The sequence below is a fragment of the Xiphophorus hellerii genome, chromosome 5, assembly GCF_003331165.1.
Source record: "Xiphophorus hellerii strain 12219 chromosome 5, Xiphophorus_hellerii-4.1, whole genome shotgun sequence".
Taxonomy (NCBI): Eukaryota; Metazoa; Chordata; class Actinopteri; order Cyprinodontiformes; family Poeciliidae; genus Xiphophorus; species Xiphophorus hellerii.
In genome coordinates, this window is record NC_045676.1 from 33,629,745 (window position 1) to 33,645,237 (window position 15,493).

The window sequence follows — 15,493 nt, forward strand, 5'->3', positions numbered from 1 at the left end:
CAGTGGCCGGAGCCCTCTGAGCTGATCTGTTCTGGCGTTTGAAGGGAGAAGCATTTTTTCTTTTCCATGTCACTGCCACCACTGTTCATCATAGCCAAACACACACACAAGAGGAGGAGGAGGAGGTGAAGGGAGAGCAGGGAGGAAAGTAGGTGACAGAAGACGAGAAGGAAGATTCTTGTGAGACGGGAGAGGAGAACATTTTCAAGGCTGTAATTGAAATGTAATTATCACCTCAAGCTGAATCCATGGGAGCACGCTCACGCTTCATGAATATGTCTGCACGTGTTCCCTTACAACCATCACATTTATTCCCGCTAACATCTGGCGCCTTCACACACCAATAATCCTCCTCTGCAGGACATTCTACCTCTCCACCTGCACAGCATCCTTACTGTGGACATGAAGGACATCTATGTAGATATATTTCTGTGAAGACATGCAGATGCCAACACAAACTGCCTAATTGCAGACGATGGGGAGACAAGCTTGCCTAATTTCTAATCACAACCTGATGATGACTGCCCTCACTTATTTCAACGTCACCACTATCGCATTCTCAACGTCAAAGCACAAACAGATGCACGCTGCAGGGAAGTGTGCACACCCACACAAGCACTGGTGAAAGATTTAGGTTAAAAAACATTACATTAGATTGAGCTTGTACTGTCCTGACCTGGAAATGACTGGTGTGTGGGGGGGAGGGGGCTGCTTGTGCCTGCGTGTGTGTGTGTGTGTGTGTGTGCTAGGGACCGGAGGATGGGAGATGGATGGATACTAACTGGCTTTTCCTGGCCGCGGTCTCTGTAGAAGGCGCTGTGCTGTCAGCAGGTCTTCGGTCTTCACGGCCTGGAGCAGCTCCTGGTCCTTCCCCATGTCCCCTCTGTGCCACCCCGGTCCGGTCCACTCGGCCCAGCCCTCTTCCTCTGAGCGCCCCTCTCTCCTCTGTTAATCCGCCGCTACATCCTGTCGCCGCTCCCCGGCCTCCCTTTGGACCTGGAGCTGGCGGTTGTCGGGATGGATGGAAGGATGGATGCAGCTGCGCAGGAGAGGGAAGCTTTCAGCGCAGATCGCTGTCGCGCCTCCACTGGCCAAGGCAGACCGCAAACGGTCGCGTCAGATTCCACAGACTCTAACCCCTGTGACGACTTCACCAGGTCTGGATGCGTCCCGTGCGTGAAAAACGGTGGAGCGTGAGCGCCCTCGTGCACCTTCGGGCCAAAATCGGCCCCCCGCCCCCTCGCACCGCACGAGTCTTGCAGTCAGTGGATTTTTGTTCGACGTGTCACCGCCGTAGCCTCAGTCCCCGCGCCGCGGCAGACCAGCTCGCGCGACAACTACGCACGCGCACTGACACAGCAAACTACCACAGTTCGGCTATATTTATTACATAAGCCATGCAAGTGGCACTTCAAAACGTGTCAGTCTAGTTGTGATGCTGCTGCACCATGTTAGGACAAATCGTTCTGATGCAGCCCGGTCAGGCGCCAGCATCCTAAACGCGTGAATGTGGGAAAGGTTTGTGGGTCACCTTCTCCAAATAAATAGGTCAAGTTGTATGATTTATTGGAGTACAGTGGCACTATTTATACGGAGTGCCAAAAGTGCCACAACAAAAGAAATGAATACATCTGTTTTTAAAAATGCATTTCTCGACACTAAAGAAACATAATAAACTCGAGGGACAAAGACAAGGAGAAACCGCAAAAGAACTGAACAGAAACAAGCTGATCTAATCAGGACAAAGGAACACAGAATACTCAAACTAGAATAACTAAAAAAGACTAGACAAAGAAATAAACCTAAATAGAATCACTAAGGAAGAACAAAGTAGAAGTCAATAAAAAAACACCAAAAATGAGAGAAATCCAAAACCCAACACAAACAACTCCAGATCCTGACACATTCACTGATATTTAAATGTGACAATTACACACATTGATACATGATTCAGTGTGAAATTTATTCATTAAAATCTAAATAAATGGTCATTTTAATACATGATGAAATCCTTCAACTTAATAAAATATTTGTTTCATATTTATGTCATAGATTTGATTGTGAAATTGTCATAGTTGTTGGTTTGAAAGTGGATCCAAACGCAATGAAATAGAGACAGCGAGGTGATGAAGTTTTTAATAAAAATGAAGGAAAAAAATCTTACAAAAAAAAAACTTGAACATATAGGGAGCCAGAGGAAAACAAAAACAGGAATTCAGAGGAAAAGAACATCAGGGAATCAACGGAGAAGTAATAGGGAGATCACAGGCGGAACCAGCAAGGAGTGACTGAGAATGAATAGCGTATAAAATACTGGGAACTTGACTATGGAACAAGGAAAAGACTAGAAACAGGCTGCATGTGTGAGGGGAGAGAACAGAAGGCAGGCTGAGGAGAGCGAGAGAAAAAATGGCTCAGTGGGCGAAGGGGAGTACGCAAACTTGTAACTAGGAAAATCAATTTGACACCAAAGAATGAATAGACATGAAAAACATAATTAAACTAGAGTAAAGAATAAGTAGACACAAGAAATGATTAAGCATAATAAACTAGAATCACTAAGAAAGGACTGACTAAAGTAAAACAGAAACAAAGTTGATCTCATGAAAGAAAGACACTAAAGAACACATAATAATGAAACCAGAATCAATAACTCAAACTCCAAAATAAGCCCAGACCTAACAGAAATAATCTAAACTATCATTGCAGCTCTAAAAACCTTTGAACCTCTGACCAATTACTAACTGGTCGCTCTGCCTTCTGAGTAAAATATAATGTTTTGCAGCAGTCAACAATGGAATTATGACATATGAAATGAAATATATATATATATATATATATATATATACACAGACAGTATATGTGTGTGCTTTGTAAATGAAAGCTAATGCTTGGAGCGGCTGGTCCTAGCACACCTCAGATCCTGTCTCCCCCCCACACTAGACCCCCACCAATTTGCATACAGGCAGAACAGGAGCACAGAGGATGCAGTCTCTATAGCGCTGCACTCTGTCCTTTCTCACCTGGACAGTAAGAACACTTACGCCAGACTGCTGTTCTTAGATTTTAGTTCAGCATTCAACACTGTCATCCCATCACAACTCATTACCAAACTCACAGACCTCGGCATCAGTTCACTCATGTGTAACTGGTTGCTCGACTTCCTGACCAGTCGACCTCAACATGTCCGGCTGGACAACCACTTCTCATCCACCATCATCATAAACACCGGAGTGCCACAAGGCTGTGTGATGAGTCCCTTCCTCTACTCCCTCTTCACCTACGACTGCAGACCTGTCCATGGCTCTAACGCCATCATTAAGTTTGCAGACGACACCACGGTGATCGGCCTCATCAGAGATAATGACGAGGCCGCTTACAGGGAGGAGGTAGACCGTCTGGCTGAGTGGTGCGACAAAAACAACCTGCAGCTGAACACCGAGAAGACCAAGGAGCTTATCGTGGACTTCAGGAGGAACGCTGACCTACATCCACCCATCCACATTAAGGGGACAGTGGTGGAGCGTGTGGACACCTTTAAGTTCCTGGGAGTCCACATCTCCGATGACCTGACTTGGACGACCAGCTGCTCCAAACTCATTAAGAAGGCGCATCAGCGCCTCTTCTTCATGAGGACCCTGAGGAAGAACCACCTGTCCTCAGAGATCCTCACGAACTTCTACCGCTGCACCATTGAGAGCATCCTCACCAACTGTATTACAGCTTGGTACGGGAACTGCTCTGTCTCCGACCGGCAGGCGCTGCAGAGGGTGGTGAAAACTGCCCAGTATATCGCCGGGGCACCGCTCCCTGCCATCAAGGACATCTACAGGAAGCGGTGTGTGAAAAGGGCCGGGAAAATCACAAAGGACTCCACTCACCCAGCACACACACTCTTTTCCCTCCTGCCCTCCGGGAGGCGTTACAGAAGCCTACGGACCAGAACCACCAGGCACCGGAACAGCTTCTTTCCCACAGCTGTCACGCTTTTGAACGCCTCCTGACATAAAACATAAACTATAAGGACTGTACTCCCCTATCCTCTCATACCACAATAACACATGGACTATCCTCACACACACACACACACATCACGGACTGTTTTCTTCACACACATACAACCTGTAAATTTTATCTGCCATTATTTATCTATAATCCATTCCCTAACATTCTTGTATATTCTGTATAATCTGTATAATCTGTGCATATAGCTCCCATATTTATATTTATACACAATATCTATATCTCTTGCTATAACCCCTTATAGTCCATACATACATAGTCTTGTACATCTGTAAATAAATATTTATATCTCGTAGAGCACTTCTGGATAGATGCAAACTACATCTCGTTGCTTGTACTTGTGACAGTGCAATGACAATAAAGTTGAATTCTATTCTAATTTTATTCTATTCTATACAAACCCTTTCCAAAAAATTAGAAAATCATGGAAAAATTGTTTACCATTGCCATAATTCCTTTGAGAGGTGAGGATGGACACAGTATACCCAGGTACATGTGCAATAATGATTGTAATGATGTTGGCAAAGAGTACAGATGTCCAGGCAGCACTAGTGAACAAAAGGCTAGGAGTTCAGACACTGGAATAAAATACATGAATGGAACAGAGGCAGGACCCGACAGGGAAACACAGACACAGTTGGGACTAAGGGTCAATCAGGGAACATGAGACACCGCTGGGAGCAATCAGGGCAGACAAGATAACACAGGAACTAAATTAACTAGAAAACAACAGAGAAAACAAAATCCTCACAATTTCAAGTATTTGTTGTTTATTTTTAATATAATTTGGGCTTTCAGCTAATAAAATCCACAAAAACAGGAATTCAAAAAATGTTAATACTGTAGAGAAATCAGTCCAAATTTTGCAGGACTTGGATGTTGTAATCTAAATGTGACACAATAATCATCTACTAAGCTCAAAGCACCTGCACAGGTTTCCACCAGGTGTCATTATATCAGTTTGGTTCAATATGGGAAAGACTTCAGACCAACTGGCCAGAAGACCGTCATTGATACCCTCCATAAGATTGGTAAGCCACAAACGTTCATAGATAAGGAGGCTGGCTGTTCACAGAATGCTGTGTCCAAGCACATCAATGGAAAGTGCAAAATAAGGCAATAGAATGGATTATCAAACAGAGAAAATTGAAGAATCTGGCATAGATCCAGAAAGAGTACAATAAGGCAAGAGTCACAGTTTCAAAAATCACCAAATTCAGACACATCCAGGAAATGGACTACAACTGTCAGAAGCCTCTTCTGAACCTGAGCCAACGCAGGGAGCGTCTAAACTGGTCCAACGTCTTTCATTTGGTAATCAAAGTCCAAGGGTTTGGAGAAGGACAAGTGAGAAACTGAACCCAAACTGCTTGAGGTCCAGAGTGAAATATCCAGTCAGTCATGATTTGGGGCACAATGTCCACTGCAGGTGTTGGTAAACTCTGCTATTTTAAATCCAAGGTCACTGCAACAGTGTACCAGAATGTTTTAGAGGACTTTATGATTCCTTCTGCTGAGGATCTGTGTGGAGATGCAGATTTCATCTTCCAGCAGGACCTGGCCCCTTCCCTGGCACCAGAAGAGCCAAAACCTGGTTTGATGCCCATGCCATCACAGTGCTTGTCTGGCCAGCCAACTCGCCGGACCTAAACCCCATTGAGAGTCTATGGGTTATTCTCTAGAGGAAAATGAGGGGCACCATATCCAAAACAAACAAGAGCTGGCAGCAAGTATCAAGGAAATCTGGGCTTCCATAACTCCCAGGCAATGCCACATCGCATCGAGGCAGTCATTAAGGCAAGAGGTCTTCCTACCAAGTATTAAAGATTGACATGTCACACCATCAGGGATGGAAATTAACACCCGCCACTGGCCAAATGCGGGTAAAAGCATTAAGTGGCGTGTAAATTGGAGCAATGCACATCTGACAATTTGAACAGAAAAAAAAAAGCTCCATTCAGTTTTAACTTCTGTCCAGGGGAGGACTGACCGTCTGGGATACAGACTAATGCACATACTGTATATGGGGCGGCCTTAGGTTGTCATAATTTAACAAAAAAGTACATGAAATATAATTTTTATCGACTGCGACAGCCCATTGGTTGATTTTATTGACGGACATTGGGCCAATGAAATCCCTCGGCCCTCCTTGGCCCGCCCTCCAGAACCACTTCAGTTAACCGGAGTCCAAGCAAAGTGAGCAGATAAGAGACTGGGCGGGTCACAACAACTACCATAACAAAAGCTAAAAAGCGCATAAGCCCATTCAGAAAAAATTGTCAAACTAACCGATAAGTTTACCACACAATTTATGACCGCTGGAGCAGATTGAGGAGCAGAGAAGGAGGGAGAATTAGCGATTCAGGGGATTTATTATCGCTGGAGGAGGATGAGAGCGACGTGAAGAGGGACAGATTGAGGAAGAGTTCAGATTAGCTGCTGCTGCCTGGTAAAAAGGAGGGAACATGTTCACGAAGAAGCAGGACGGCAGGTCTGAGTGAGTGGGGAAAGCTAACGCTAAGCCAGCAGGCAGACTGAAAAACTCTGGGATAACACAGGAATAATGACAACCATGGACTTAATGATGAACACGTTCTGAGATGTTTTTAGTAAAAGTAAGAATAATTGTGAATTTCAATAGAAAACGTTATAAGTAAGGGAAAACAAATAGAATAGTTAGAAAACAACTATTGATACCATTTAAAAATGTTTAAAAATTATTAGACACATCTTCAATAAATACTACCTGAGGGAGTTGTAGCCAAAATGTAGAAATGTTCAACATAGGAAATGATTGCAAGAATGTTAGGATTGTGTAGTTAAATTTGCTGTTAGTAATTACTTCAAGTGAACTTATTGCTTTACACTTCTGTTAAGGTGTCCATGTTTTGCTGTGTTAAATTAATCTTTATATGTACATATGTATGATAAACTTATTGTCAGTAAATCGGTTTTCATAGAGTTAAGAATAAATCGTATATTTTATATAATTTTGCTGATGAACCTCCCATTCATCAGCAAAGTTATTGAAAAAGCTGTGTGTAAACAATTAACTAGCTTCCTAACGATAACCAACCGCTTTGACTCCTTCCAGTCTGGTTTTCGTGCTCACCACAGCACAGAGACTGGCCTAGTCAAAGTGTTCAATGACATCCATATAAATACGGGCTGTGGCAGAACCACAGTGCTGGTTCTGTTGGACCTCAGTGCAGCTTTTGACACTGTTGACCATGATATATTACTGAATCGACTGGAGAGTTGGGTCGGACTCTCCGGTCCAGTGCTTAACTGGTTTGAATCTTACATAAAGAACAGGGATTTCTTTGTTTCAATTGGAAACTTTTCATCAAAGAGGTCAAAGGTCGGGGCGTGCTGTGGTGGCGGAGGGGTTAGCGCGACCCACATTCAGAGGCAACATGGCCTCGACGAAGCTGTCGAGGGTTCGACTCCGGGACCCAATGACGTTTACAGCATGTCTTCCCCCTTTCCTGTCAGCCTACTTTGAAAAAAAGGGGACACTAGAGCCCACAAAAAAGACCCCTTGCGGGGCGATAAAAAAAAAAAAAAAGAGAGGTCAAAGGTCACATGTGGGGTACCCCAAGGTTCAATCCTAGGACGCCACTTATTCAATATTTATATGCTCCCACTAGCTCAGGTTATAACAGGAAATAATATTAGCTACCATAACTATGCAGATGACACACAGCTCTACATTATGATGTCACCAGGTGACTCAGAGCCCATCCAATCACTGAACAGATGCTTAGAACAGATAAATGTGTGGATGTGCCAAAACTTTCTCCAGCTGAACAGAAACAAAACTGAAGTTATTATTTTTGGACCTAAAGAGGAACGATCTAGAGTTATAGATCTAGAGTTATAGCTCTAGAGTTATAGATCTAGAGTCAATGCACAGCTTCAGTTATTACAACTGAAAACCAGCGATCAGGCCTGAAACCTAGGAGTAGTGATGGACTCTGACCTGAACCTCCAGAGCCACATAAAGACAGTCACAAAGTCGGCCTTCTATCACCTGAAGAACATTTCCAGGATTAAAGGACTAATGTCTCAGCCAGATCTAGAGAAACTCATCCATGCATTTATCTTCAGTCGTATTGATTATTGCAACAGCGTCTTCACAGGTCTGTCCAACAAATCAATTAAACAGCTGCAGCTGATCCAGAATGCTGCTGCTCGTGTTCTCACTAAAACCAGGAAGATAGAGCACATCACAAGTTTTAAAGTCCCTCCACTGGCTCCCTGTAGCTCAAAGAATAGACTTTAAAATAGTGTTGTTAGTTTATAAATCACTGAATGGCTTAGCACCACAATACATCAAAGATCTGCTGTTGTTGTATCAACCTTCCAGACCTCTCAGGTCTTCTGGTTCTGGTTCTGCTCTGCATCCCCAGAGCCAGAACCAAACGAGGAGAAGCAGCTTTCAGCATCTATGCACCGCAAATTTGGAACAAACTTCCAGAAAACTGTAAAACAGCTGAAACACTGACTTCTTTTAAATCTCAACTAAAAACCCACCTGTTTAGAATTGTATTTGAAATGTAATCAATTACAAATTTATTGATGGAACTTGACTTAATGTCGTGTTTTGATTGTTGATTCTATGTTGCATTGTGTTTCTGTGTTTGTAATGATGTAAAGCACGTTGAAATGCCTTGCTGCTGAAATGTGCTATACAAATAAAATTTGATTGATTGATTGACTGATTGATAATTTGCTTCTGCAGGTGGGGTTTGTAATTGAAAGAGAAAAATCAGTGGCTGGTGAAATCTCCGAGTGGCCAGTAAAAAATTTCTCTACCAGCCGCTGTGGCTGGTGGAGAAAAGTTTTAATTTCCACCCCTGCATGCCATATTTTGATTTTAATTTCTTTCCTTTTTTTTCCCCTTCAAAAACTGATAAGCAGTTTAGGCTGATTTCTTCATAGTATTCTAATTTTTTAAAATTTCTGTTTTCATGGCTTTTATGAGCTGGAAGCAAAAATTATGTAAAAATAAACAAACTGTTTAAACTGTGGGCACTGAATCTATAACCTATGAAAATGAATGGGATTATGGGAAATAAATAACTTTACCATGATATTCTATTTTGTTTGGGAAGGGTCTGTAATTGACTAACAGCATTTTAAATATTTTTTTGTATTTAATAAATAATCCAATTATTTAAGTGATAACCCCCCCGCCCCCGATGTTTATTTAGTGGCTTATTTGGCCACTTTTGGATCTTTATACTATGGATCCAGTTCATAGTATGAGCTGGATACCAGTTTGCTCAAACCAAATCACAGTTCTTTGAACACTTCAATCAAATACCTTCCAATGAAGCCCAAACACTAAAAATACACTGGAAAAAACACCAGGCTGTATTGTTATTATTTTTAATACCACATTTCTGCAGAAAAATGTTTTGTGTTGATCTGAGGAAATATTCCAATCTTAAGTATTGTGTCTTAATCACCTTTAAACAGAAAATAGTGACAACAAAAAAGGCTTGATATCATCATTCTGCTTCTGAAATAAATTAACTTTTCAATAATATTCTCATTTATGGAATTTGACTGAGATTGCTCTTACCGAGGGGTAATATCAACCTGTTTAAGGTTAATGAGAAAGATAAATGGAGAACCAGAAAAGTTTTGAGTGCATGTGTGTGTACTTGGTGCTAATTTAAGTCCAAAGGGACCATTCTCAGTCAGATTTAGGACAGGAAGTGGAGCAGATGACTGAAGATTTAATTGAAAAAAAAAAAAATCGGCAGTGAGCACTAACACATACTGCAGAGCTGATATAGAGGACAGAAAGGTTTCCAGTCACCAGTCAGCTTAATGTAATTAGCCCAGTTATAAGAGCACAGGGTCTCCCACACCAAATGTCAAATGATCAGACAGCACAAAAATATACACTATTCACCAAGTTTACAAATCATTTCTTCTAAAATAGACTTGAGCTTAGACCAGACATTTACAGAAATTTGCAGAAACTGACATACAGTACCTTTCAAAAGTACTGAAAACTTTGAGACACTGTAACACCAAAGTTCAATGGGATACTGTTATTTGGATTTCTGTGATGGGGTAATACAAAACGGAGAATAATTTGAAAGTACTAATGTTGCATTGTATTAAATTTTTTTAACAAAAAAATCTGAATTGTGTCTTGTACTTTATATTCAGCCCCCTTTTACTCTGATACCTCCTAAATAATATCTAGCACAACCAATTTACCTTAAGAAGTTACCTGGGTGTAATTTCATTTAATTTGTGAAGTGTGGTAGAGGCATCATCATGGTGTGGGAATCAATAACAGGAAATCTGGTCTGAGCTGGTGGGTATCAGCTCCCAGAACAAAGCTGGAAGAAAACCTGCTATGAACTGGAAAACACTTCAGACTGGGGAAAATGTTTGCCTTAACAACCACAGACGTACAGCCAGTACTACAATGTAGACGTATTGGCAGCACTAGCCAATCCTGGTTAATAGTCTGCATCAAATGTGAGAAATTTGAGTTTCTGAATGTGCAAAGTTAAATGCAGCCAATAAACTTACATGTACAGTAATTGCTGTACATGGAGAAACACCTGCCAAAGGTGTTTCTGCAAAGATCTCACTGAGGGAGTTGCAAAGTAAAAACATGGTAACCTGTACAGGGTTTACCTCTCCTCCTGCCCAATTACCACTAGAGAGATAAGCACCAGTCCCCTGCAACCCTACAAGGGTAATAGGATGGATGGATGGATGGATGGATGGATGGATGGATGGATGGATGGATGAATGGATGACATTAACCTTCAGACTTCAAAGGAAGTCTGCGACCATTTGTAGTAAAATAGCTCAAACTGGTGAGATGTGGCTTCATTAAACAATTGGAAACAATTGCTGGTGGAGGAGTAGCTGTATATGTGGACAGCAGTCTTAGATATAATATAATTGAAAACATGACTAATGTGGTTAAAGATCATTTTGAGTGTATAACAGTTGAAATATATATGGAAAAAAATAAAAATGTCATTGTTAGTTGTATATATAGGGCTCCTGGATATGGATCTCTTTACAGAATGGTTTGAAAAAAACTACACAACTCCAACTCCAAAGGTTTATTTGATCTGTGGGGACTTTAATATTAATCTGCTGAATGTAAATGTAGGGCAGAGTTTTAATATGTCAGCAGATGCCACCAAAATGTTAGATTTGTTCTTTGGGTTGTGGAAGTTGATAAAGTGTGTCCATTGAAGAACGCCGTACTTGGCGTCTGCTACGGCGAGTTGGCAGAACAACGGTCAGTATGAAGGTAAGAAATACTGACCGCTAGCTCCTCACTGTAGCCAAATGTTACTTTTAATGTCCAAGTAGTTCGTTTTGTATCATTTTGTCTTTTTCTTCTTTTTTAATATACGCTGTATCTGTTAACAAAAAAACAAAACAAAATAACTGCGTTAATGAGACTTATGTTGACAATATTTGCTGTGAATTCTGAAGGCGAAGCCGCTGCGCTGTCAGCTGGTCCGAAAACACGGTCTGAACCACGATCTCAATCGCCGCGTGTTCGATTCCTGCCTCAAGTTTCATTCCGACAACCACCATTAAAGAAAACACAATGCAGAGTCTAAGGAACAGAGAGGTTTGATCTCACACAGACAGGGTTACATAATCAATCACAAATCGACTGAAGAGTTCATTAATACTAAATGCAATCTGAGCCTTTTTCCTCAAATTACAAGACTTAGCAGAATCACATCTAACAGCGCTACATTAATAGATAACACATACCCTATATCCATTCCATTCCATTTTCTGTTCACCCTTTGTCCCTAATGGGGTCGGGAGGTGCTGGTGCCTATCTCCAGCGAACGTTCCGGGCGAGAGGCGGGGTCACCCTGGACAGGTCGCCAGTCTGTCGCAGGGCAACACAGAGACATACAGGACAAACAACCATTCACACACACACTCACACCAAGGGAGAATTTAGAGAGACCAATTAACCTAACAGTCATGTTTTTGGACTGTGGGAGGAAGCCAGAGTACCCGGAGAGAACCCACGCATGCACAGGGAGAACATGCAAACTCCATGCAGAAAGACCCCGGGCCGGGAATCGAACCCAGGACCTTCTTGCTGCAAGGCAACAGTGCTACCAACTGCGCCACTGATAACATATTTACAAATTTAATACATAACAACAAGTGGATTATTAGTTAATGATATTAGTGATCATTTACCTGTTTTTGTTGTTTGTGACAACTGCCACATGAAAAATAAGAGTAAGAGTAATCCAGTTTCTAAAAGATTAAGGACTGAAGAATCTATACAAGCATTTAAAGATGAATTATCTAAACAAAACTGGGAGTCAGTATTGAAAGAAAATGACATGGATAAAGCATATGATCATTTTCTGAATATTTTTAAATCATTATATGATAAAAATTGTCCCAATACAAAGTTTATTCATAAAAATAAATATTCCATGAATCACTAAGGGACTGCAAAATGGCTGTAAAAAAAATGAAACTATACAAAGACTTCATAAAGCATAGATCAACTGAGGCTGAAAATAAATACAAGAAATATAAGAATAAATTAACTGCTATTTTATGGATAGCAAAACAATTTTATTATAGCAAACAGTTAGATATAAACAAAAATAATATTAAACGTATCTGGCACACAAGCTTTCCTCAACACTTTGAAAATAATGATAAAAACCTTAATAACAAAGAAGAGATAGTTTATAATTTTAATAAATATTTTGTAAATGTGAGGCCTAAATTGGCTGAGGAAATCCTGCAGCCCACAGTTTATGAAACACTAAATGACACATTAGTTAGAAGATTGCTGAGATAAATTAGCAACCTGTGGCTAATTTATCTCAGCAACAGATTCCATGGTTCTCACAGCAGTGAAAGGAAAAGAAAATATAGATATAGTAAATAAATGTAATAGTAAAAGGTCAACTGACTGTAATGATAATAAAGAAGGTGATTGTGGAAATTATCCAGCCACTAACATATACAGTATCTGTACTCTGTCAATTCAAACTGGTGTATTTCCACAAAAAATGAAAATTGCAAAAGTCATCCCACTATATAATCTGGGAATAAACATCACTTCACAAATTCCAGGCCTGTTTCATTACTTACACAATTCTCCAGAATTTTGGAAAAAATATTTGTTGCTAGATTGGATAGATTTATTAATAAACACCAACTACTCACTGAGAGTCAGTCTGGATTTAGGTCACAAAGATCCACGATGGCAGATCTTCATTTAATAGAAGAAGTGACCAGTGAATCAGATAAAAAGAAATCTGCTGTTGGGGAATTTATTGACTTAAAAAAGCATTTGATACATTTGATCATGAAATACTCATAAAGAAACTCAAGCACTAAGGTCTAAGAGGAGGAGTTTTGCACTGGATGAAAATTTATCTCAGCAACAGACAACAATTTGTGCAATTGGGTGATTTCCAGTCCTCATGCCTGGACATTGTTTGCGGTGTTCCCCAAGGCTCCGAAATGGGACCAAAGTTGTTTATTTTATACATAAATTATATGTATAAGGTTTCAGAAATTCTTAATTTTGTTTCATTTGCAGACAATACAAACATTTTTTGTACAGGTGAAAATTTGTGGCAGCTTTTGATAGAAATAAATTCAGAGTTATATAAATTGAAAAAGTGGTTTGATATGAACAAATTATTCCTAAATTAAGATAAAACCAAGTTTATGTTAGTCGGGACTTTGTGGCCACCAGGGGCCCCCAAGAGCAATTTTTTTTTTCTTTTTAGCCATAAAATAATGATTTCTACATACATTATCAAATATATATTATTGTGAAAACAAATAACTTCATAGTGAAATTGTGTGTTTTTGATATTGTGACATAGAAATGATCAGAGGTGTGACCAAGTCACTGTGTTGCAAGTCTCAAGTAAGTCTCAAGTCTCTGTCCTCAAGTCCGAGTCAAGTCTAAAGTAAAGACAGGCAAAAGTCGAGTCATGTCTCAAGTCAGGAACCTTTAATTTCAAGTCATTTCGAGTCGTTTTTATTTTATTTATTTTTTATAATTTGCAATTATACATAAAATTCAAATAATAGACCATTTGTTCTTTTTAAAATATGTATTTGAGGTTCATTTGTGATCCTCTTATTCATCTGGTATTCTTCAAATCTGTCAGAAGTAAACAGATGTCAGAAAATAAATTACAGCCTTTCATGAATTACATTTGACTTCAGTTTACTCCTTCTATTCATAAATAAACATCAACACTACAACAATCAGAGTTTTCAAAAAATGAAATAAGTATAAATGAAGTTATCACAAGTAAACTCAGGAAGGTCTGGTGCATTTATTTTTCTGCTTTTATTTCTAAGTATGTTAGTTTCAGTCCTCCGTAAATATGGGACAGATATTCTAAACACAAAATTTATTTGGGACAGTCACTGTATTTGGTCTTTTTTTTTTTTTTCCCAGCAAAGCTATACTACTTGGAAATGGGTTCTGTGCGACATGTGACAGTCACGCCGGTCAGTGCATTAAGTCAAAAACAGTTGACTTAATGCACTGACTGCAGTAAACAATATATTGTCAATATAATTTCCCAACGTAGATGTCTTCAAATACACCAACCATCCTTAGATGATACTAGACCCGGCTCATCATCATGATGGGACAGAGAGACTCTGTTCCCTGTGTTCAGGTCCAGAATCTGCTTTCTGTTCCGGAGCCCCGCTCACTATCCACCGGCTTCCTGAGCTAACACGGTGCACATTATTTGTGGAGGCATTTGAAGGACCGGATTTATGGTAAATCATCACCAATTTAACCCGGAGTACACATGCTAACACGAAGTTAGCTAGAGTCAACTATCTTACAGCAAGAGAAAAGTGCCACCTACCGATCTTTGTGAAGCTTCAAATGCCGGACAAAGTTGGACGTCGTGGCATCTCCATCCGATATTCTCTTCTTGCATGTTTTACAAGTTGCAGTTCGTTTTTTAGTCGAAAGTTCATAACCTACATAGCCTAAAGAAATTACTCGCGGAAGCATATTCGAGCGGTTATTTCATATTTCGTTCCCTGAGCTCTGTAGCTTTGCCGTGTTTTTTTAAACGTCCAAATCCTGTTAATTTGATTGGTTGTGCTGCAGCTACGTACACATACATACATAAGGAGAGAGGAAAAACATAGTGACGGTCTGCGCATATTGATACGGAATGAGTGAAATTAATTAATGACGCCACGTTATAAATAATGTGTTTTAAATTTTAAGACTTTGAGTAAAAAATATCAAGTCTTTTCAAGTAAACAGCTTCAAGTCGAGTCAAGTCCCAAGTCAATGGCATGAAAGTCAAAGTCAAGTCCGAGTCTTTGAGCATTTTTTCAAGTCAAGTCTCAAGTCGTGATTTTAAGACTCGAGTCTGACTCGAGTCCAAGTCATGTGACTCGAGTCCCCACCTCTGAA

The 15,493-nt window shown here is 40.3% G+C and overlaps 1 protein-coding gene across 1 annotated transcript in view; it reads right to left on the reverse strand.

The window, feature by feature from the left end:
- The window catches only part of LOC116719521 (caskin-1), a 118,291-nt gene extending 116,929 nt beyond the window's left edge, over positions 1-1,362 (reverse strand). The window contains 1 exon segment of the mRNA XM_032562059.1: positions 783-1,362. Coding sequence (XP_032417950.1) covers positions 783-876 — 94 coding nt within the window. The 5' untranslated portion in view covers positions 877-1,362.
- Between the last annotated feature and the right edge of the window lie 14,131 nt (positions 1,363-15,493).